The 25,613-nt window shown below is 44.5% G+C and overlaps 1 protein-coding gene across 3 annotated transcripts in view; it reads right to left on the bottom strand.

The window, feature by feature from the left end:
• Positions 1 to 1,808: 1,808 nt before the first annotated feature.
• Positions 1,809 to 25,613, bottom strand: part of DAPK1 (death associated protein kinase 1) — a 201,547-nt gene continuing 177,742 nt past the window's right edge. For all 3 annotated transcript variants that reach the window (XM_037851022.1, XM_037851023.1, XM_037851024.1), the window contains 6 exons: positions 18,213 to 18,401; positions 11,924 to 12,121; positions 10,667 to 10,805; positions 9,515 to 9,635; positions 6,908 to 7,096; positions 1,809 to 3,438 (listed from right to left, as the gene is read on the bottom strand). In XM_037851022.1, the coding sequence (XP_037706950.1) occupies positions 2,206 to 3,438; positions 6,908 to 7,096; positions 9,515 to 9,635; positions 10,667 to 10,805; positions 11,924 to 12,121; positions 18,213 to 18,401 (2,069 nt within the window). In that variant the 3' untranslated portion in view covers positions 1,809 to 2,205. The remainder of the gene's footprint in view (positions 3,439 to 6,907; positions 7,097 to 9,514; positions 9,636 to 10,666; positions 10,806 to 11,923; positions 12,122 to 18,212; positions 18,402 to 25,613) is intronic.

Raw genomic sequence — 25,613 nt, 5'->3', positions numbered from 1 at the left:
TTACATATAAGCACGTGCCTCTGGTTTGTAACTACCTGGTGCCATACTTCCCCTCACCCCCTACAGAAAGCCCTCTTATGAAGTAGGAATGAAGCCAACACTCAGGAGGAGTTGAGGCAAGAATCAGAGGTTCCACTCTCCTTATGCAACTACAATTTCAATATCAATGTCATTCTTTCTAGGCATATTTATATACACTTTTAAGTCTTGTTTCAATTAATATTTCTTTTCTAATTATAAAAGTCAGTCATGTTTATTGTGCACATTATGGGCAAAGTGAAAAGGAAGAAATCATTACCATTTTGGTATTTTCCCTGTACAGTCTTTCTTTTATATCCATGTTTTGTTGTTGTTTTAAACCACAACCTTGTGACTTTACCATGTATAGGTTGTTTTTGTAATGTACAGCTACCATGTAGGTCAAACCTAGAGTTTCTAGTTGATGGCCTAGGGCAAGTGTCATTTGTTTTTAAGGAAGGAAAGGGAGATATGTACCTTTTGCGGTAAGTTTTTTCTTGCTCTTGGTGACCTCTCCACCTTTGTAAAAATATAGAAAGCTTCTTATGTTCTCTCATTGCTGAGACTGAATGATTCAGTTTTTTTTTGGTTCACTCAAGGAAAACAGAAGGGACCTCTTTCCTTGAAAGTGAGAACAAATGTGAAAACTGATGGAGCTCTTTCTTCCTCTCTCCATATCATTCCCAATTGAAGTAACAATTAAGCATCCAAATAAACTGGGTTATTTTCCAACCCCTGGAGGTTTAGGATTATTGACTTTCAGGATTTTGGAATGGTTTGTCCTATTATTTGGGTGACTGTAGCGAAAACACAGCAATGAAAAGCAATTTCTTTTGAATTAAAGACCAACAAAACTAATGCAACAAGCAGCAGTTTATTTATTTAAAAAAAGAAAGGAAAAGGAAAAAAGAACAAAAAAGAGAAAACCAAACTTAACTTTTTACTACATCTTATAGATAAGTAAAAATACCAGTATTAATATATATGTATATACATACTGCATATTTATATATATACACATATGATATAATATTAAAATTACATGCTTCTCAGGAAAGGAGAATTAGGACATGTTCCCTCATATCAATTTCAACTCTACCACAATTTCAAATCACTGCAAGAAAACTTGCTTCCTTTATTTGCTGATTTGTTTTAAAACTTCAAGTACAGGAAGCTATCAAACCAGAATCTAAACATGGAAAACCATCGGCTATGCACAAATGACAACGGACTGCCACAAAGTTGAGTCAGGGGTCTTCTGGATTCTTACACAGGTCTCGGTAACCCTACAACCGTGTCAACCGTCTACCTGAGATGAGAGGGAACGATGAAGCATGACACTTTGTAGGTTTCACATGGACGTTCACATTGATGTTTAAACAAAAGCAAACTAAAAAAAAAAAAAAAAAAAAAAAAAAAAAAAAAAAAAAAAAAAAAAAAAAAAAAGAGCAATGACACTGGCCATGAAATCACCCTAGAGGAGGATTCTGTTCTCCCCTTTCCTTGCCAAACAAAACAGAGACTGCCGAAAAAACTCAGGCCGAAGCACCTCTGGCCGTGATCAGCTCGCAGCAAGGGACAGAGGTAGCATTTCCTTGGGGAGAGCTCGAGCCGACTCAGATGCTTTCAAACACACCCTCTTCTGCAAAAGGCACTCACATATTGTCTGTTTATAAATCATACAGTGGGATTCCGTACATGAGAGTTTTCCCTACAAATATAAAAAGAGATAAGCTGAGGAGATGGCATAACAAAGAGTGTAAGAAATACACATTTTGGGTCAATGTGCACTTTTTAAATGTGTATTTTTTTTTTAAGGACAATCAATACAGTAGTTAAAAAAATTTCACTGAAAAGTTCGGAATTCCAGTAAAATGATCAGTAAGAAGCAAGGTATTGTGGGACGAGACGGGGAGTCCAAAACACTGAGAGCAGGTCCACGAGCTTTTCAAATGGCCAAAGTAAAAGAGATGGTCTGCTCTTAGACGGGAAAGACCATTCACATACAACAGAACTGTGAGAGGGAGGGAAGTAGTGGCAGAGAAATGGGTGAAGGGGTGGGAGGGGAGGGTAGTCCTTTGTTATGTGAGCATAGGAGGAATGCACCGGAATCTCCCACAGGAAGTTGGGCTGCATCCCCTTTGCTTCCGCACTCCAAAGAGACCCTGCCCAAACCAAAGGCTGCCCTCACCGGGACACGACCGAGCTAATGGAATTGTAAGATGTGCCGCTGTTGCAACTAGATGCATAGGCCTCCTGGCCGCTGGCATCCAGGTTTATTTTGAACACAGGGGACGCCTTCAGCAGAAAGTCCGCCGCGTCCCGGCGACCCAGCTCCCTCAGTTTGGACATGAGGATGCCAACCGTACTCTCAGGGTAGCTGGTCCACTCCCGGAGCAGGGCATGGACCGGGCTCGGGAGGAAGTCCCTGGGAGCCCCGTTACTGGTGTTGTACTTTGCCACGAGGTCGGGGAGGCCCAAGTTCATCGCGAGAAGGCACCAGTCCTTCCCCATGGGATCGGGCAGGTCCAGGAGACGACTGAGTTTTCTCCGGGTCAGGAGGTTGAGATCCGAGGCGGGGATGTCCATCCCCAGGCTGGCCTGGGAGTAGATGTCGTGACACCCGAAGCACGTGATGCTACTGAAGCTCTCCTTGTACCCACCCATGGTGTTAGCCAGCGAGCTCTCCCTCAGGGTCTGCGCCCGGAAGAAGTCCCGCGGCTGGTAAATCATGACGGGCTCGTGGTGCTCCCTCAGCTGCTGGGGGCTCAAGTAGTGCTTCACCGTCAACAGCCCAGGCAACGTGGTGGCCATGACGTTCTCGATGGTGCTGCACACCGAGTCCAGCAGGAGGCAGCACTTGATCTTCTCGGTCTCGAGCCCGCGGACCTGCACCTCGATGCCCTGGCCGTGGTTGACCAGGAGCACCAGCAGTTCTGCCCCGCGGTTGGCGATCTTGCAGCCGTTCACCCACAGGCGGATGTCCGCCTCGCCCTCGGCGCTCTGCTGGTGGATCCACCTGCACAGGTTCACCTGGACCTTGTGAAAGATGCCACAGGGGAAGGGGGCGAGGTGCTCCACGGGGACGATACGCACCCCACCATAGACCATCGCCTCGTCCTCCTCATCCATCCAGGAGCGGTGCAGGTTGTCTGTCTTGATCAGGGCCGGGATGTCCACCATGGTGCCGCTGCTCAGGTCTCGGGCGCAGATGTCCATGGCGTCCAGGATCTGCAGCAGCTCCTCCACATCACAGTCGGGCACCAAGCGCTGGATGTCCTCCATGGTGTAGCGGCCCCGGTAATGGTGCAGGGCTCGGGGTGTCTCAACAGACAGCAGCTTCCCCAGGACGCAGGTGCAGAGCCAGCGGGGGTCCAGGAGCAGCACGTCCTGGACCGTTTCACTCTGCATGATGTTGATCTGTTGAGGAGACAATCAGAGGTCACCCGTGGTTGCAGTATCCTGGCCGGAGACCCCCACTACTAAGCCTGATTGCAGCCATAAAACCCATGTGGCTGTTATAAGGAACAAGCCAGGGCTGCGCACATGTGTGCATCTCAAAAATCAAAGACTGAGAATGTCCTAAGAAAGAATCTGAAAAAGTACTACCCTTGGCTCTTTAAAAAGGTCAACGCTTGAATACCTATGCAGCTTATAAGGGGTGACAGTGTGATGGTGAAAACCTTGTGGATCACACTCCCTTTACCCAGTGTATGGATGGATGAGTAGAAAAATGGAGACAGGGACTAAATGAAGATTGGGATGGGATGGGGGGATCATTTGGGTGCTCTTTTTTACTTTTGTTTTTTATTCTTATTTTTATTCTTTCCGGTGTAAAGAAAATGTTCAAAAATGGATTGGGGTGATGAATGCACAGATATATGATGGTACTGTGAACAGTTGACTCTACACCATGGATGACTGTGTGGTATGTGAATATATTTCAATAAAACTGAATTGAAAAAAAAAGGTCAATGCCACAAAGATCCAAAGAGGACCAAAAAGAAAAGGAAAGGGCCAGGAGAAACTTTTCCATTAAAGGAGTCTAAAGACTCCAAATGCAATGAATGATCTCTGATTGGATTCTGAATCCTACAATAAATACATAAATGCATAAAAAGAGATTAATGGGCAGTTCTTGGGACACCCGGCAAACAATGGCAAACACTTGAATGAGGACTATATAATCCCCATCAGTAGTACACCAATGTTAAATTTCCCAAATGCGATAATTAATTATATTGTTGATATAAGTCTCCACAATATAATATTAATATGGCATTTTGTATCACACCATCTGGCATTCAGTTTTAAACAGTCATTTCCTCAGGTCATGAAAAACAAAGAAAGACAAAGATAGACTGAGGAAGTGGCAGCTCAGGAAACTAAGGAAACCCATGACTAAATGCATACTGGGTTGGATCCTACACCAGAAAAATAACATCAAGCGGGACAACTGATGAAATCTGAATATGATCTGCAGGTTAGCTAACAGCATTGAATCAATGTTAATTTCCCGGTTTCAATACTCTGGTTCTGCTATGTAAGATGCTGGTACTGGGAAAAGCTGTGTGAAGGGCACGCAGGAACATTCTGTGTACTTTTTTGTGACTTATTTAGTAAATTTAAAAAATTTTTTCAAGAAAAGGTTTTTAAAAACATGGTAAACTGCCAAACGTCAAGTATTTTATTGCATGAACTAATATTAATCCTGGTCTCAAGTAAATTTTTGAATCTTGAGAACAAGTTATCTCATGATTTTCTTCACCTCTTTCTTGTCCCTGTCCAAAAAAGAAAAAGCAAAATTAAAAAAAAAAACAAAACAGAGAGAGAGAGAGAGACAAGGATGAATTTATCATTAGTGGGCTTTGAAATGCCACTAACAGCAGGTGAGGGGTATCAAGTATTAAAGGCTAAAGGCCAGGCAGCTCTTGAGATTTAATCCATTTTAAAAAAAGCTGGCTACTGGCTCAGTCTACTTCCTTCGAACACTCCTGCATCTCTAGATGCAAAATGAACTTTCTTTACCCGTGAATTCTTTAGCTGCCTTTTGCGGAAGGCTAATTCTACTCTATCAGGTACTGGAAAGGCTACAAGTTGGGTGAGGGAAGAGGAGAGAAAGAGCTCAGGGCGTGGTTAAAACTTGAATGAGATCAGGCGTTTGCCAAATCACAGCCTGTGGGCCAAATCCAGCCACCCCTTGCATTTGTAGTTTACGTTTTAAAATGGTTGGAGAAAACAAAACCAAAATATTTGTGACACAAGACAATGATAGGAAATTGAAATTTCAATGTCCATAGATAAAAGTTTCATTGGAACACAGCCACACTCATTTATTTACATGTTACCTGTGGCTGTTTTCAGGCTACAATGGCCGAGAGTTGAGTAGCTGTGACAGAGACCTCTTGATCCCCAAAGAAGCCAGACGGATTGTCCATGATCCTTGACAGACAGAGCCATCCACTGACTTAGTCCCGGCACGAAAGTTGTGTGGACAGGGGTGAGGTTTCTCTAGGTAGAGAGCAATGTTTCCTGACTTCCAGGGCACTATTTCCTGTATATTCGCCATTTTTAACATCTCAGCCCAGTTTTCTTGACTGAGGACGGTCGGGAAACTTGGTTTGTTTTTTGCTGCCTTGACTGACATGAGCTGCACCCAGAGGTGATCAATTCTGCCTGTAAATCATCCCCAACCTAGCTGATGCCTTTATTGGCATCTCTGCCTCTACAGCCTTCCCAAGACCAAAAATAAACTGGCCACTGCAGATAGGAAGGGTTAGTAAAAAGGTAACGGAAATGATGGGTAAACCGGTCTGTTTGAAATAGCTGAGAAAAAATGATCTGTCCTATAGCACTGGAGGAGGTTGCTGGCGGCCAATCAGAGCCCGAGGCCACGTGATTTACATCCCCCTGCCCCACTTACTATTATTATTTTTTTAAGTCTTTATTTACTTACTAAATTCTCAAGAGCAGGGTGAGACTCTCAATAAAGTGACTTAATTATAGGCTATGATTGAAAAAGTTTCTGTTCAAATACTGGAAGGCAAGCATATTTGAGGTGAGTTTATTAATACGGTTAAAGTGTATTCTAGAACACCTTAAAGTCCAAGCTTTGATCCTCTACCTGTCTTCTTCCTTGAATTCACTCACTTTAAAGTATTGCTGGAGGGGTAAGTAGTAAAGTAGACGGTGGTTTAGTTGGGAGTTTAGACACAGATGGAATCACTGCTCGAGGCCCCAGGTTTTGGGGTCACTGGCTTCCGGACTAGATTTTAGTTTCAAGCATTTATGATCCATGCAAACTGGCCAGAGCGTCAGCCACAGCCCCTGTGATTAGAGAGGCAAGCTTCTGTATTTTAATATTCTCAGAACTGCTCTTTTTGGCTCAGACTAGCTTGTTCTGAACCACAACCCAGTGCTGAATGCACCACAACTAAGAGCGAAGCTTCCCATTTCTCAGTCAAGTCAGTGGATGGCTCTATCTGTCAAGGACTATTTTGCGGATCTGTGAGCTATTTTTCCATCTGGGTTTCTTCGGAAGTTGCCTTCCTGCCTTTTCTGGATTTTCTGTGAGTGCAGGAAGTCTGACTGGAACTAACAACACCCAGGCAGGAAAGCCACCCAAGGCTGAGAGAGACCTAGTCCCCCAGGGGCAAAACGGGCTCCTTAAAGAACAGAATCTGGAAAACAAAACAAAGCAAAACAAAACACTGGCTCCTCAGGAGAAGTAGGAGGGGACTGCAGAGAACCTCCATTCAGAAAAATCACCTGAAGCTATTCCCAACCGTCACAGGTCTGCAAACACCGAGCTGGGCTCCCACCACTCCCAAGACCCTGGAATTCAGGACGCAGAAATGTGTCCCCAGAGCCCCTCCCGGGCCCCTGGCACCTCGCCGGCACTGTGGAGCTGCTGAGCGATGCGCCGGATGTCCTCCTCGCTGGCCAGGGGGTTCAGCTGGTCCTGCACGTCGTACACGAACTGCTGCAGCGACATGAGCTGGTTGGGCCCGTTGAGTTTCCTCCAGGAGGGCAGCGTGCAGATGGTCTTCTCACACAGGTGAGTCATGGGAGGGCAGACCTGCAGGGAGCAGCAGAGGCAGGGCTTGCGGATGGGGGGCTGCATCAGGGGGTCCGCAGCAGGACTCACGCCACATGCTGGAGCAGCGTGGCAGCTGGGACTCTGAACGGGTCAGCACTTGTGTGTGTGTGTGTGTGTGTGTGTTGCCTTTAAGCAGAATCTATGTATTTATCAAATGGCAAATTATGTGGAAGGCTTTTCATTTCTAGTGCTTATGTCCCACGGAGGCTGAGACTTCCCAATCATTTTCTTTTTTTGCATTGTGGACTCACAATCAACTAATGTTCACCAACTTCTAATGTTAGTACTCACTTCCTCGCTCACTCAGCCTTTTACTGGTAGTGACTGTTCCAGCAAACAAAGGTCACTTTATACACAGAGAGAGAGGAAAAGAGGAGTGTAATTGTCCATATGAGTAGAGTCAGGTTTTACCTGGAAATTAGGTTTTTGCAGGGACTGTTGAAGTATTATTTCAAATTAGATGCATTCTTTGTAATTGGCTTGAAATGAGTTTTTAATCTTTTAATCTAGTTAAACAAGTCAGTCTATGTTACGGACTCATAAAATCAATACATCTTCCTAATGAGGCACACAAACCTTATATTGCACTGCATCATTTAATTAGAAAGGCCTCTCTCAAGGTTATCTTTTACATCAGTTAATTTCATCTTCTATTGAAATAACAGAATTCCCAGGGGTGGGGGTGGGGGTGGGGAATGGGTGGTTAATGCTTCCTGGGCAGAGGGTTTCTGCTTGGGGTGATAGAAAAGTTTCGGTCCTTGTGAATATAATGAACACCACTGAATCTTCCAGAAATACAGCATTTTATTTCTTTGGTGGGTTCCACCTGCAGGACCTCAAGAGTGGGGGGCAGGGGTGAGGCATGAAGCAGAAGGTCGTGCCACACCCCAACTCCAAAGTCTTCAGCCACCCTGTTCCTGTCTACAGAACACAGACCATAACTCAGCAGGGTGGCGAGACGTCTGCTCTGTCACCCCTACCCTGCAACCAAATTCCTCCAAGGCCAGGCCCTCTGCCATGCCAGGGCGTGACACCGATCGGAGAGCAAGGGCACCCGATGTGCAGAGAGACGCCAGGTTCTCTTGGGAGAGGACGGGCTTCCCCCACATTCCTAGAGCTGGACCAGAACCAGAGTCTGGCATTCTGAACGGGGCATTTTGCTGTGTGGAAGGGGGAGGATGTGACACGTGGCAGCACCGTGGGGCAGGAGAGGGGCCTGGCACTCACCGCGCGTTTAATCTCAATCCAGTCAGCAGGAACAGCCCTATGTACGTTTACACACTTTTTTGATTGGGATGTTTGTCTTTTTCTTACCAATTTTTAAAAGCTTCTGAACATTATGGCTAGTAAACGCTTTTCTGTCAAAGGCAATAAGGATATCATTTCCCAGTCTATTTCATCTTTTGACTTTATTACTAAAAAAAAACATTTGCCAAAACAAACAAAATATTAGCAAATAAGTGAATATTTTCTTTGAAAACTTTTGGGGTTTTCTATCTTGGTTAAAAAGGTTTCCTCAGTTACAAGAGGTTTTTAAGATAATCTTCTAATTTTCTATTCAAGAGCTATTTATTGGCTTTTTATTTGATTGTGTGTGTGTGTATGTTTTTTAAAAACATTTAATGTCTTTAATTCCCCTCAAATTTATTTTGGGGCTATGCAATAAAGTAGGAATTCAACCTTACTTTCTTCCAGGTGAACAGATTGTTGTGCCATTTATTAAATAAACATCCTTTTCCCATTTAATTGAAAGAGCATCCTCGTTCTTTATTAAATTTCTATACTCTCTATTCTGTTCCACTTATTTAATTGGATTGATTATAGAGCCATGACGGTATGTTTTACTTATTCTTCCATTCAAATTTCAAGACACAAAGCCTCAGTCCCTTTAGGATGCTAACTGGAATCATATTAAATTTATATAACTCGGGAAAAATAAAACACTTGACAATATCGTGCCATCCAGGAACACAGTCTCGTTCCACTTGTTTATACGTTATTTTACGTCCTTCAGTAAGTTTCATTGGTGACTGTTGGAATGGTGATTTTCCATAAATTTTCTACTTTCCTGCACTTCTAATCTTTCCACAGTAAGTTACCTTTGTATTGCTTCTATAACTTGTAAAAAGAAATCTTATTTAAAAAACCAAAAAAATTAAAAATTTAGGAATTTCATACAATCTGAAGTAGCTCCATCATTGTCCATAATAACCCTTCCCGTCCCGTCCTCTCCTTCTTTCTCTACTCTTCCCTCGTGCCAGGGCAAGAGAACGAGCAGGTACCACTGCCAATGCGTCCGAGGCCCCTGAACACAGACTGATCGGAGGGGGAAGCAAGAGGGGTCAACAACCTGGGCCACCAGGCAGGCAGAGGGAACATCAGAATGTCTGTACTTACAGAAACGATCTGGCTCCGTATCTCCTGCAGGTGATTCCGGAGTACTTTCATGTCCTTAGATCCAGAAGCCCCAGCGTCCAGAACAAACAGCTTATTTGAAATGTGAAGATCATTCCCAAACCTATGGGGAAAGCAGCGGCCTCATGAGCAGTGGCACTCACCAGTGGAGCACAGGCTCCTCCTGGCCCAAGAGGCTAGTAGGAGGGAAGGAAAGTTCTTGATGACCTGGCAAAGCCCTCCCCGCCCCTCCCCGCTGTGTAACGGGCTCTGCACCGTCACCCTGGGGTAGAGGCCAGGGGAAATCAGCCTGTGTTCCGAGTCACACCAATGGGCGCCTCGAGTTTCCAGACAGTGGCGAGAACACTGAGTGTGAAGATTTCAGCTTCGCTGACGCAGTGAGGGCAAGCTCTAGGGCTCTAGAAGAGATGCTGGTTAAAGTTACACCATAGATCTAAAACTATTACTAGAAGCCCAATTTTTCATATCAGGAAGGCAACATATTTAGCATCTAAAGTTGATAAATCAAGAATTTGTGTTACTAGCATAATAGATGGAGTCACAGTTTCCACTGTAAAAATGTCAGTAAAAATGTATATTTTACATTGCAACACTATGCAACGTAATAATATATATTATTATAAAATATACTTGAAACAAAAGTTTTATAAAATACTTGACATGCAATGTACCTATTCTATTCTATTCTATTCTATGCTATGCTATGCTATGCTATTCTATTCTTCTATTCATTTCACTTTATAAAGACTTGGTTGTGACCTTCTAAATGAATTTCATGATCCACTAATGGGTTGCAACTTACATTTTGAGAAATATTGATTAGGGTATGGTGATGGTCACCAAAAGAATAAAAGCTAAAGCAATTCAAAGAAGTGATGTGTGGGAAGTAGTACCGGGAGGTAAGGAAAGGGATTAGAGGACTGATGCTTTTTATCACATGCTCTTCACTTCTGTTTGATTTATTATGTGTATTCACTGCTTTGATAAACATAAAAAACACAACACAAAAGTCAACTGAGGAAAAACGCCTTAATTCCTTTTTCTGGTTCATTTGACTGCCCATTGCACTGCTCACACCCACAACTCGGAGTGGTTGCTACCACACGGGCTGAGGACCCAGCAGCCGTCCCTTACCTGTTCCTGATCTCTTTCAGCAACGACATGTCCTTGTCATATCCAAACTCGCCTCCGGCTGGACGAGGTACATTCATGATGTCGGCGTGGGTGGCCACCAGGACGACTCGGAGCGGGTTCTTGAGCTTGCCGCCGAAGGCTAGAGGGCAGGGCGAGAGCCGACTTAGGAGGTGGGTCCTCCTTCCCGGCTGCCCCTCCTCCCCAGCCGAGGAGCCAGCACTTTGTCCTCTTGCCCAGGTCGCCTCTCCAGGTGGACATGCCATCCGCCTGCAGACTTGACGGTAGTGCCCATCTGTGCCAGTGGGACCATTAGAAGCTCCCAGCCCAGCTATCAATAGGAAAAGCTTTTCCAAGTCGCTGCCACTTGAGACTAAGGCTTCTGGCTGAGCTCCAAGCAGGGATGCCCAGGAGTGGACCAGAACCAACCAAGGAGCACAAGGTGGCTTCTCGTGTCTGCCTGGTCCTCTGACAAGGGGACGCCCTTCTGAATGCAGCCAACTCCACAGAAATGGCTCATTTCTGAGAAACTAACTTCAACTCACGCAGAGAGCCTCTCACTTATGGGAGCATTAAAAAAAAACATTAAAAAAGAAATGAAAAAAGAAAGTGGTACCACTGGCAGTATACACAGAGGAGGAGTAAACCCAATTAGTTTTGTTATCTGCATGCTTTTCTAGAAGAAAAAAAAAAAAATCGACTGCTGAGTATTGCATTTCACCAGGGTAGGCTGCTTTTTTTATTGAATAAAAACAAAAGAAGTTTATTCCACAGTATCCTCTCCTCCAGGAATAAAGGTCATTTTCTCAGTCACCATGGTCGCTTCTCTAAGAAGTCTGCTTTTCTTCTCCTCTTGATGGAATCGCCCAATGAAGGAGAACTCATTGTGCTTATTAATTATGCAACCTTGAAGCAATCATAGAGTCCTGATCAAAGGAGATATTCCACTTTGCACCCAGCAAAGAAGACCTCTGCTCTAAGGTTTAGAAAGGAAGTGAGAAATGGCTACTGAGTGCCCAGAATTTGGCCTTTACAGCGAGAGCATGGGATCAGGGAACGACTTCCTGCAGAACAAAAGGAACATTTGAGCCTCTGAGCTCTGACAGTGCAGATCTTCCAGGAGGAGGAGTGAGATCAGGTAGCCTCAGCTGTAGGAACCGAGCAAAGTGGGACAAGGCCACCAGGGCACTGCAGTAGATGGCCGGCTCTCTGGCTGTCCACAGCAAGGACACCCCCCCATGCACAGAGGTCTCCACTTACCTATGGGTTCTTCAACGGGGACAAGAGACTTCAGGAAGCTCAACCAGAAGATCACTTGATTCAGCTGGATCTCATAGGGTTCTTCTAGACTAAAAACAACGATGTGGATCGATGTGGGATCATTGGCAGCAAAATAATCATAGCAGCAGAAATATACAGGATTTCCAGAGAACTCCCACACGCTGAAATCACCAACTCCTGTAGAGAACAACAAAGATTACTATCATCAGACACCACCGTCAAATGTCAATCAGAATTCTTCTCAGCACTCTAGGGATTACAAGTAGTAGAAGTCATGGTATCTATATTATTCATTTGCAAATCTCTACATCTACTTAAGTAGCTATCCAGATATGCAGTGTCATATATCTGTGTTATTTATATCTCTCTGTTTCTATGTCTGTATCTTTTTTTAATTTTTTTAACTTTATCAAAAAATTAAAACAAAAAAACACATTTCAAACAAAACAAAGCAAAAGATTAAGAAAAACAGATAACCTAAAGTAACTACTTTGCTTCCAACATGTTTCTACTATACCTCAAGAAAATTAATAAACCATATCCAAGCAAACGAATGAGAAAAACAAACAATCTAAAATAACTACATTGCTTCCAACATGTTCCTATCATACCCCAAAAAAATTAACAAACCATAAACAAAGGTATAAGAAAAAACAAATAACCTAAAATAACTACATTGAAGCTAATTTTTTTAATGCAATAATTTTTTACTTTATCAAAAAGTTAAAAAAAAAACAATTCAAACAAAACAAAACAAAGTATTAAGAAAAACAAATAACCTAAAATAACTGCATTGCTTCCAACAAGTCTCTACTATACCCTAAGAAAATTTTAACAAACTGTAACAAAACAAAGGAATAAGAAAAGCAAATAACCTAAAATAACTACATTGCTTCCAACATTATCCTACCATACCCAAGAAAGTTTGCAAACCATAATCATTCCTGAGCATTGCCATTACATTGAGATTTATGTCCGTATCTTTTACCTACATATCTACAAATTGGCTTATCTATGTATTTGCTAATCTATTTTCCTAAATACATGCCTCAGTTTGCCAGAGCTGCTATGACAAATACCACACAGTGGGCTGGCTTAAACAACAAGCAGTGAATGGCTGACAGTCTGGAGGCAAGAAATCCCAACATCAAGAAGTCAGGCTGGCCAGGCCTTCTCCTGGGGTCGGGAACATTCTGGTGATGGCAATCCCCTGTCACAGGGCAATGTCTCTCTGTGTCTTCTTGTTTCTGCTGAATTCTGGTTTCTTCCTACTACCTACGTCTGAATTTCCTTGCTTTACAAGGCCTCCAGCCATACAGATTAAGACCCATCTGATTCAACTTGGCCTCACCTTAACTAATAACAACACCTTCAAAAGGTCCTATTTACAAATGGGTTCACACCCACAGGAAAGTGGGTTAAGCTCTGAACATACCTTTTTGTGGGGTACATGATTCAGTCCCCAACAATGCCTATATCAGCTGTATCTGTGTATTTATAGCTATATCATATCTATTTATAAGACCCAGGAGTGGTGTATACACACAGACACACATGGGGATATGCCCAGATGCATTCATGGAAGTGTTTGTGTAACATATAAACATTGCCATTTTGCAAACAATCACCTGGGGAAAAGAACAAACATCCATCAGGCCAGATTACACAGAAGCATGGGTTATGCTAGAGAACCTCCACAATAATACAGTTTTAGACACATTCATACATGATACAAACATTCCATTTTTACATGTATTTACTTCTGCCAAGAGAGGAGTCTGAGAGCAAACTGCCCACTTTGGGTTCCCCATCGCCAAACTCACAGAATCTCAGTGAGGATTAAATGAGGCAACATATGTGAAAAGATTCTGTATACTCAAGTAAGCATACATTCTTTTTGGGGGTAACAAGGCAGGGTATAAAGCACAAAATGTAAAAGCCACTATGAAATGCAACATTAATTTCAATTAAGTGCTGATTCAATTCACTTGAGAAATGCTAAGAGCCGACACAGGTCCAGATGCTTGCTGATGCTTAGAGGTGCTTGGAGATGCAGCCAGAAGGATGTTTGGGGATGCTAAGCTAAGAGATGAAGCCCAGTTTGCCCCAGAGAAGCTAAGAGAGGACTCCCAGATGCTTAGAGAGAAATGCCCTGGGAGAAAGAAGCAAGGACACAGAAGAACTGAGAGAGAGGAACTAAGACAGACACCCAGAGTCATTTTGAGAAAGTCATTTTGAAACACAGCCCGGGAGCAAAGGACTAGCAGACACCAGCCATGTGCCTTCCCAGCTGACAGAGGTGTTCCAGACGCCATCATCATTCTTCAGTGAAGGTATCATCTTGCTGATGCCTTAGTCTGGGCACTTTTATGGCCTTAAAATTGTAAACTTGTAACCCAATAAACCCCCTTTATAAAAGCCAATCCATGTCTGGTATTCTTGCATAATGGCAGCATTAGCAAATCAGAACACCATACAACGGTGAGCGACACATTTGGCCTTCGTCAGAGGCTGTCGGCTGCACAGGTGTTAAGAGGAATAAGGAACGAGCAGTTCTGCCCATGAGGGGTGAGGGAGGAACTGTGAGGCAGTCCGGAGGTTGGGACCACTGTGCCAGGAGGCTGTAAAGGGTCACGCAGAGGTTCACTGACCGGTTTTCCCACAAGTGCCAAAGGTTGAGATTCTGACCCGGAAGTTCCTTAGGAACTGGAACCTACCAACGACTGTCCAGGCACCTGGATCTGAGACGCCCCCACCCAAACTGCCACCTCTGGCTACTGGCCTGTGGGGTGGCCCGGCAGGGATCTGAAGGCTCCTGAGGCCGGCTGAAATGTGTCCCCCGAGTCCTAACTCCTGGCAACTGTGACTGTGGCCTTGTTTGGAAATAGGGTCTCTGCAGATGTAATTAGTTAAAATGACGGGTGTCCTTATGAGAAGAGGAGGGGAAGAAAGCCCTGTGAGGACGGAAGCAGAGATTGGAGCGAAGTCTACAGCCACCAGAAGCCAGGAAGAGACCAGGAAGGAAATGTCCCTAGAGCCTCAGAGGGAGTGTGGCGCCGATGACACCTTGAATTTAGACTCTTGGCCTCTAGAACCACGAGGGAAGAAACTCCTATTGTTTTAAGCCACTCAGTTTGGGATATTTTGTTATAGCAGCAAAAGGAACCTAATACACCTTCTTCCCCCTAATTCCCAGCCTTGGTGCTTACTCTACGCCAGAAATTCTTACTGTCCAGTCATTTCATAAGCTCTGAAGTGTTTTTCTAGAGCCTCTCTGAAGCTCAGACGCTCCTGGGTGGAGCGATGCTCTAAGTCAATAGCTGAGGCCTCAGTGTGGAAAGTTCTGGAACACAGAACAGGTCCCTTGAGCATCAGGAGCCCTGGGCGCCAGCCCTGAGGGAGGCTTGGAAAGAGGAGTGGGGTGAGGGGTGGGAGGGCTGGGGTAGCTGAGAACAAGTTCTCCTTTCCTACACCGTCAAGAGCCAGATGACACTGGACTTCTAAGAGCATTACAACATTCTAAAGGTGATTAATCCCACTAATGGAAGGCTAGGGATGGGGTGGAATGGGAAGATTTAGGCTGTATATATGTTTCCACAATTGAAAAAAAAAAGACAGTCTAAATAGATGACAATTGAATGCCAAGGATGATCCTGGATGGGATTGCAGGATGGAGGAGACAAGGCTCAAAGGGACACAGCTGAGACATAAGGAAAAGGAAATATGGAATGTAAGCTTTGTATTGTTGTTGAATCTCTTGTACTTTTTAGCTGTGCTTAATGGGATTGCATAAAAGAATGTTCTTGTTCATAGGAAGTGTATATGTGAATTATAGTGTTTGTTCAAGGATGTGTGCAGCTAGCTCTCATATGTTCAGAAGACAGAGCAACAGACGATGGATGATAGATAGGGAGAGAGGAAGGGAATGAAATAGCGATGTGACAGCATGTTAAAGTTGGTGGATTGGGCTATCGGAGGAGGGGGGTCAGGGTATGCTGGAGTTCTGTGTATGGGTTTAGTATTGTTTTTGCAACTGTTCCTATAACTTTGAATTTATTTCAAAATTTAAAAAAAAAAAAAAAAAAAAAAAAGAGGGCAAGAGGCACAAAAGGAAATTCTAGTTAATTAAGGCTAGGGTTTCTGAAAGGGGACCATTGCCAGAAACGTCTCAGATCTACTGAATCAGCAACCCTGGAGGTGCAGCCCAGAATCTATGTTTCTCCAAGCCCTCCAGGTGATTCTGACACGCACTCAAGTTTAAGAACCACTGCTCTAGGCAATAAATGTTGATTACTGTAGGTTTTAGTGGGTTTAGGTTAATAAAAAGCCAGACCTGCAGATGATTCCAATTGCCATTTTCTAAGAGCCTCCCTGCACACCAGGCCCTTTAGTATATGTAAGTTCATAAAATCCTCTTGACATCTTTATAACATGGCATTATTAGCACTTACTGATGAAGGAATTGAGCCTCAGGAAAATTAAGTGGGTTGCCCTAGGCCATGCATAAGGATAATATCAGGTGCTGACACCCAACCCCATGCTTTTATACACTGCTCCTGCCTGCTCCTAAACACAGCAGGGGACGTGGGTTCAGTAACCTGGGATCAGCTGTAGAAAGTGTGACATCTTCCTCAGAGGCTCTCCCAGGGGCCCGGGGATCCTAGGAGTTCACGGGCATGGGACAAAGAGAATGTAGTGGTTTGCTGGATGAATTCCTCTGTAATATTTAAAACTTCACCCTCTTGGAAATGTGTGAAAGCAAATGTGCTGGTTTGGAGCTATTATGTACCCCAGAAAAGACCGTGTTCTTTTAATCCACTCTTGTGGGTGCAGACATATCGTAGGCGGGACCTTTTTATTAGGTTGTTTCTATTGAGATGTGAGCCAGACCATTCGAGGTGGGTCTTAATCCTTTACTGGAGACCTTTATGAGAGGATAAAAGGCAGAGACATTTGGAGAGAGAGCAGAGAGAGAAATGCCCGGAGAAATGAGGACACACAGGAGCTGAAAGAGAGGGCCATTGAAACGAGAACCCAAGAGAGAAGGACTAGCAGATGTCACCACGTGCCTTCCCATGTAACAGAAGAATCCTGGATTCCTTAGTTTGGACACTTTTATGGCCTCAGAACTGTACAAATTTTCAAATTTGTAACCTAATCGATCACCTTTAGAGAAGCCAATCCATTTCTGGTATTTTGCGTAACGGCAGCTTTAGCAAACTGGAACAGTGCCTTAATTTGGACATTTTCACAGCCTTAGTATTATAACTTGTAACTTAATAAATCCCTATTGTTAAAAGCCAACCCATTTTCTGGTATACTGCATTTTGGCAGCTTTAGCAAACCAAAACAGCAGAGAACACACTTACAAATTTGCCTGTGGAAAAAAAACCAATTGCCCATGTCTGCATCATAGCATTAGCTATGACGCTAGATGTATTTAAAAATAATCCTTTTAACATTTGGGTACATTAAACTACTAGCAAGACTGTATTTTATTAGATTTCCCATCCAAGTGAGGAGTTCTGTTCTACTTTTAAAAATGTATTAATTTATTCAACAGTCATCTATTAAGCACCTACTGTATGCCAGGTGCTTTGTTAGATGCTGGGGATTCCACAGTGCTTTAACTTTACTTTTTATGGATATTACCCATGCTTAAGTCCTGGCTCACCCCCCATATCAGTTTCTGCATTGGATTTTCTTCCATTCTTTGTACAGATATGACAAGATACTATTATGGATTGAATTGTGTCTCCCCAAAAGATATGTTCTGGTGCTAACCCTTGGTCCTGTGAATATAATCCTACTTGGAAACAGGATCTTTGAAGATGTTATTAATGAAGATGAAGCCAAATTGGATTAGGGTGGTCCAAACCCAATATGACTGGTAACCTTTAAGGAGAGGACGTTTGGACCCAGTCAGCAGGAGACCGTGAGAAGACGGCCACGTGACAGAGGCGGAGATCAAGTTAAGCCACAAGCCAAGGACCGTCATGGATTGCCAGCACTGCCAGAACCCTACAGACTTCAGAGGAAGCGTGGCCCTGTCGACACCTACCTTCAGAACCGCGGGACGATGAAGTCCTGTTGTTTTAAGCTACCCTATCGAGGTACTTTGTCACAGCAGCCCCAGCAAACTAAGACAGACACCACCCAGACAAGCTCCCTTCATCCCTTCAGGGAATTATGTGAGGGACCTTGAGGTCCTTCCCCTTTGGGGGGGCCAGACCCATCGCGTGGCCCCGGGGATCGGCGGTGGGTATACCATTCAGATAGGCGTTCTGGATGTCGATGGCCTTTGTGGACTGGTCATCGGCCGAGCAGTGCGAGTGGTGGGCCGGGGCCACAAACACCTCCAGCATCCCCTTGGTGAGGCCTGGCTCGAACATCATGCTGCGGCTCCTCACACTCACGTTCTCACAGCCGGGGTACAGGTTGTTGATGCTCACGGAGACTGCGGGGAGCAAGAAGGGAGGTTACACAGAGCCCAGGGCACTGTGCGTACTTGCTCTCCCTGCCCGCCCATGCACTTCCTTGTTCCTGGAACACCACCCCCCACCTCCACCTCCAAGTCCATGTCCACCTCCACCTCCATCTCCACCTCCAGCTCCATGTCCACCTCCACCTCCACGTCCACCTCCATCTCCACATCCACCTCCACATCCACCTCCACGTCCATGTCCACCTCCACCTCCACATCCATCTCCATCTCTACCTCCATGTCCACCTCCACCTCCACGTCCACGTCCACCTCCACGTCCATGTCCACTTCCACTTCCACCTCCATCTCCACCTCCACTTCCACCTCCACATTCATGTCCACCTCCACCTCCACATTCACGTCCACCTCCACCTCCACTTCCACATCCACCTCTATCTCCATCTCCAGCTCCACCTCCATGTCCACCTCCATCTCCACGTCCACGTCCATGTCCACCTCCACCTCCACGTCCACCTCCATCTCCACCTCCACCTCCACCTCCACTTCCATCTCCACCTCCACTTCCATCTCCACCTCCACTTCCATCTCCACCTCCACGTCCATCTCCATCTCAATCTCCACCTCCATGTCCATCCCCACCTCTACCTTCATGTCCACCTCCACGTCCACCTCCATCCCCACCTCCACCTCCACCTCCACCTCCCCACTCATGCTTTAGCCTGGGCTGTGTGTGTACCCCCCAGGGCTGGCCGTGTGGCTTTTACTGTTTGCTCCACCTCCCCGTGTCCCTTTGTGGCCCTGCTCTGTGACCTGAGAGACGGTCCCCTGTGCACTGCACCGCGTCTCCCAGGCTTCTTGCCATTTGGTTTCTGGTTGGGGTCAGCCAGTGGGAGGCACTGGAGAGGGTGGGAGAAGAAGGGGAGGGTATTTCTTCTCTGCTGCTTTTCTGGGACTAGTGGTGTCTCTATGACTCTATCCCCACCTCGATTAGTTTCTCCTCAAGGGCTCCAGCTTTCTCAGTAAGAACGTTTCTTCCTCTTATCTTTTCATACCTAGGGGAGGGAATGGTTCCCCTCTGTGGCTAGCCTCTGGGTACTCTACCATCTCATGCAGGTTCACTGGAATTTTTTTTTTTTTTTAACTTTTTAGTTTGAAATACTTTCAAAATTTCAGGATGGTTGCAAAAATAAAACAAATCCCACACAGAGAACTCAAACATTCTCCCTACCCAGATCCACCAACTTTTAATGTTTTGTCACATTTGCTGTATCATTCTATCCATCTATCCATCTGTCTGTCCATCCTTCACCTAAAATTTGAGAGGAGGTTATATACATCATACTTCTTGGATACTTAATACTTCCATGTACATTTCCTAAGAACAAGGACATTTGTTTGTGTAATCACCTTCAGTGACGTTATCAGGGTCAATAAATTGAACACTGATATAAAAATTAGTCTATATGCTGATTTCTTCATATGTCCCAATAGGATCCTTTTGAGCCTTTTCTCCTCCATTGTGAGATCTCACCCAGGATCATGGAGAGTATTTGGTTGCTATTGTTCCCATGAATTGAGCCCATGACGATGTGAGTGGTCCTTTCATTAAAGCTCTTTCGGTGAATTCTCAGGCCAGGACCCCTGACCGATGCAGGGGAGTACCACTCTTGTCAGTTGAATAGAAATGACTTTTGACAGTTGTAAGTCACGGCACTAAATAATGCTAAATTGCACAGTGAGAAAGTTATTCCTTTTAAAAATTCCCTTGAAGGTCTTTGAATTGCTCTAGTACGAAGTCTCAATTTGTGGCATTAAGTCTTTATACATCTCTTCAATATTTGCTAATGTTCTCTTTTCATAAAGAGAGTGTGGGCAACAGTATATTGCTGTTCATTGCATTTATTTTTATTTATGGCACCTGGTCCTGGTTGCCCATTTATGGTAATGACATTACCATAAATACCATAAATACCATAAATACCATAAATTTCATTTGCAAAACTGTGTATTTTACTGTGATTAAAGGTTTAATTCATGTGTCCACTTGGTCAGATGATGGTTTCCAGTTGTTTGGCCAAGCAAGCACTGGCCTGATTGTTTACTGTGAGGGTATTTTGTAGATTTAAATCAGTAGTCAGTTGACTGTATCTATGGCTGATTACATCTACAATCAATTGAGGAGACTGCCTTCAGCAATGACAGAAGTCTCATCCAATCAGTTGAAGGCATTAAGGGAGAACTGATGATTTCAGAGGTCAGAAGGATGAATTTCTACTTCTATTTCAGCCAGCCAGCTTCTCCTGGGGAATTCATCAAAACGTTCATCTCAGCTTGCGATCTGTCCTACAGAATTCAGACTTGACCATTCCCTGCAATCCCGTGAGCCAATTCTTACAATAAATTTTGTAACTTTTACATACCCATATGTTCTGGTTTGCTAATGCTGCCATTATGCAAAATACCAGAAATGGATTGGCTTTTATAAAGGGGGTTTATTTGGTTGCACAGTTAAACAGTCTTAAGGCCATAAAGTGTCCAAGGTAACACATCAGCAATTGGGTACCTTCACTGGAGGATGGCCAATGGTGTCCAGAAAACCTCTGTTAGCTGGGAAGGCACATGGCTGGCAACTGCTTTCCCTTGCTCCTGGGTTCTGGCTTCAAAATGACTTCCTCCAAAATGTCTTCGGGCTTGTTTGTCTTAGCTTCTTCAGAGCAAACTTTGGGCTAGCATCTTTGGCTGCAGCTACAAGCTCCTTCTGTCTGAGCTCTTATATAGGACTCCAGTGATTAAATCAAAGATCCATGCTGAATGGGTGGGGCTACATTTCCATGGAAAAATGTCTCCAAGCATCTCCAAAAGTCTCAGCTGCAGCACTAATCTCCTTCAGTCTGTGAGCTCTTATAAGGCTCCAGTGATTTAATTAAGACCCACACTGAATGGGCTGGGTAACACCTCCATGGAAATACTCAAACAAAAGTTTCCACCCGACAAGATTGGGTTAAAAGATTATTGCTCTTTTTGGAGAACATAATATATCCAAACCGGCATACCATATATAAAAATCTTGTCGGTTCTGTTCCCTTAACTGTAAATAATACATTTAGTAAATTTAAAAAGTAAATCAGTTTAAAGAAAATATTATGTAAATAGTCATGGCGAAACTGTACTGTATCATTTTTTTTGGGGGGGGCAGATCATTAATCCAAGTCTTACCAAGGCTATGGGGTTTCTCTAGAACAAGTTTCCCCATTTCCTTGTACCATGACCTCTATCTGTTGGCGATGATCATCTGTCAGGAACAAACCTTGTTTTGGTGGCACTGTGGGCTCAGGCTTATCAAGGGTGAGCAGATAATATTTGATAAATTAGCAAGATAAAAGGCAAGGGCAGGGTTTGTCTGTGGCATTATTAAAATAATAGTTTCACAGGGAAACATTGAAATCAGAGAAGAAACACTTTTTTTTTTTTGCTAATTACTGCCGCCTTGTGGTCAAAGGTGGCAGTGCCTGATGAAGAACCCATTTTTGCATTTTATCCCACTCTGTCTTCTCTGGTGAGATCAGGCAAGCGTTCATTCCTCCATCACCACGGGACAGTTCCCTTCTTACTGAGCTACAATGCTCAGCTCGCCACAAGCCGAGTGATGTGAGAAGACCAATAAGCAAGAAACACTCCCAGATTCACTGGAAGTCAGATCCTGCCAGCACCCCTGACATATGCTTCAGTCACGTCCAGAGTCACATCTGGGGATCTGCAGCTGTCAGGCCACCGTGTGAGCCCAGAATCCTCCAGCATTCCGCTCAGAGAACAGGGTTTGTCTTGTCCTTGGGCAAGTCACTCCACACCTCAAGGGTTCAGGGTATTTATCGAACAGGAATATCGCAATCTACCCACTACCACGTCCCTCCCACACTGCCCTGATCATCTAACGAAACAACGTGAGTGAGAGGGCTCCAAAGAGAAGGCAGGAAGAACATTGTGACACGGGCCTGGCTCCCAGCTGGTAGCTCAGCCTTTAGCCTCCAGCATTTTCCAGAGAACTGCAATGGCAGAGGGCCAAATTTCTAATGGCAAACAAACGTCCTGCTGTCTAAATGATTTCAAGGTCCCCACGTGGACATCTCTCCCACAGAAAGGAAAGAGGCTTGGCAATTTCCTTGGCTGGGAGAAGCCACAGGCTGTCAGGAGCATTGGCCCAAGGTGTCTCCATGAGATGAGGATGCTGTGATTTCTGGAACCAGAGTCCTTTTCTCAAGTGTCTGACAAGAGTGGAAACACAGCCAATCTGTAAACATTAAAGAGATTTACTATAGGAATTGACTCACAACCATGGGATTGACAAGGCCTCAACTTGGGAGTTCCTCGGGAGGTTTTGAAGAATTCCCCAGGAGGAGCTGGCTGGCTGAAGTAGAGAGAGAAATTCTTTCTGACCGTTGAAACCATCAGTTCTCCCTTTAAGGCCTTCAGCTGATTGAATGAGACTTCTCTTTGCTGAAAGCAATCTCCTTGGTTGATTGTAGATGTAACCAATCATAGATGCTATGCCGATTTGGATATATTATGTCCCCCCCAAAATGACATGTTCTTTGATGCAATCTTGTGGGGATAGACATATTAGTGTTGATTAGGTTGGAATCCTTTGAGTGTTTCCATGGAGATGTAACTCAATCAACTGTGGGTGAAACATTTGATTAAATTATTTCCATGGAGATATGGACCACACCCATTCAGTGTGGGACTTGATTTAATTACTGGAGTCCTATAAAAGAGCTCACAAAGAGAAGGACCTCAGAGCAGCTGAGAGGGACATTTTGGAGAGAAGCTAAGAGCTGACACTGATGTTGACCCTTGGACATGCTTGGAGATGCAGGCAGAAGGACGTTTAGCCAAGAAATGAAACCCAGTGTTTGCCCTGGGATATGCTAAGACAGGATCCCCAAGTGCTTAAAGAGAAACATCCTGGGAGAAAGAACCAAGAACGCACAGGAGCTGAGGAGCTAGAACACAACCCGGGATCAGCAGACATCAGCCTTGTGCCTTCCCAGCTAACAGAGTTTCCCAGACACCATCAGCCATCCTTCAGTGAAGGTATCATCTTGTTGATGTCTTAGTTTGGACACTTCTATAGTCTTAGAATTGTAAATTTATAACCACATAAACCCCCTTCATAAAAGGCAATCCATTTCTGGGTTTTGCATAACAGCAGCATTAGCAAACCGGAACAGATGCCTTCAACTGAGTAATGATTAAGTCCACGAAATACTCTAACAGTAACAATCAAGGCCAGTGCTTGACCAAACACCACAACCTGGCCACGCTGACACACGACCTTGGCCACCACAGGCCTGCTGCACCCACCCCCTGGCCGCGTGGGGGGCCTGGGCCTTCTGCGGGGGCAACTTCCCCAGCACTCACATTCCACTGTCAAAGCTGGGTCTCCCAAGGTCACACTCGTGGTGCTTTCTATTTGTGCCACAGTTTGCTTTTCAGAGGACTTCCTTAATCCTGTCTTGTGTTGGTAAACAGCTGTGAGGGATGGGAAGTCACCGGTGACCAGCCCCTTAGGGCTGGGGGGGATCTTCTCTTTCCCCAACCACCTTGGGGTTCAGGTCCCACCCCATGCTGCTGCATCCAGGCTCACTCAGATGTGAAGCTGAAAGTGTACCCACCCCCCAAGTGCTTGAGTGCCATCTCCTGGGGGTGGTGGGGTGAGGAGCCAGGAGGCTACAGAGCCTACAGGGCACAGCCTTCCAGGCTTACTGCTCTCCCAGAGGTGCTAGCTTCAACCTAGGATATATTTAAATGCAGGTGCATCTTGTTACTTCAAAGGACTGGACTGATTAAAATTTTATCCATCTCTCTGGAACAGACCAGCCATCTTGGCATCACCAGTCAGCTCTTGCTGGTTTTATGCTTATCTTCTTTGCTCGTCTGGAGCTCTCCCGGAGGCCGGACAGAGCTGGATTTGACTTCCACCTTGCCATTCACTAGGCTCGACCTTGGCCCACGGGTCACACACTCCAGTGGATGGAGACCAGCTCAGCACCTCTTATTGCAAAGTCACCTGTCACAGGGCAAATATTCGTCCATGGGAGGGGAAGTCTGCTTCTGAGCTTACTCTCCTGTTCTATGGGACAGCTGGAGTTAGGTGTGCTGAGTGCAGACGGGGACAAACTGGGGAGCCTGGGTCCCCCAAACCGGGCAGCAGCCCCTTTTGTCCACTGACTGGTACTAGGCAGGCATGCAGGTCCAATTTCCCACAAGAAGCCAAATAGCCAGATTTTGTGGTGAAATCTCTTGATTTTTAAATGTTGACAACTAATTCAATTTTTAAAAAAATTTTGTTTTCTAGGTTCAGATCAGGGCTCTTATGGTAATTTTTTTTCTCTTCTAAAGCAGTTTTACTCAGATATAGTCACACACCATACAACCCATCCAAAGTACACATTCAATGGCTCACAGTATCATCCGAGTTGTGCATTCATCACCACAATCAATTTTAGGACATTTTCACTACTTAAAAAGAAAAAAACAGAAAGAAACCCCAAACACCCCATATCCCTCATCCCCCCCATTACTGATCCTAGTATTGGTGTAGTACTTTTGTCACTATCGATGAAAGAATATTAAAATAGTACTGTTAACTATAGTCCATAGTTAGCATTAGGTGCATTTTTTCCCCATATATCACCCTATTATTAACACCTTGTAATAGTGACATATTTTTATAGTCCATAGAAGACCAATTATATTTGTACTATTAACCACCTTTATTGCCCCAAACAGGGATCATTATGTTATACAATCCCATGTTTTATCTTCTAGCTTTCCTTCTAGTGACATACACAACCTTAAACTTCCCCTTTCAACCACCACATACATAATTCAACACTGTCAATTACACTCACCATAATGTGCTACCATCGCCTCTATCCATTTCCAAACATTTACATTCAACCTAGTTAAAAATCCTGCACCCATGAAGCATCCACTCCCCATTCTCTACCCTCATTCTCTCTCCTGGTAACCTATATTTTAGATTTGAGCTCCGTGAGCTTACTTATACTTAGTTCATATTGGTGAGATCATACTCTCTCTGTCCTTTTGTGTCTGACTTATCTCATTCAACATAACATCCTCAAGGTTCAACTCTAACCCTACCCTCCCACCCCAGAACACCACAGTTTGCCGGGTGGGCCTGCCGGGGGCTGCTATCCCCCT

The sequence above is a fragment of the Choloepus didactylus genome, chromosome 10, assembly GCF_015220235.1.
Source record: "Choloepus didactylus isolate mChoDid1 chromosome 10, mChoDid1.pri, whole genome shotgun sequence".
Lineage (NCBI taxonomy): Eukaryota > Metazoa > Chordata > Mammalia > Pilosa > Megalonychidae > Choloepus > Choloepus didactylus.
This window is presented reverse-complemented; position numbering and strand designations above follow the sequence as displayed.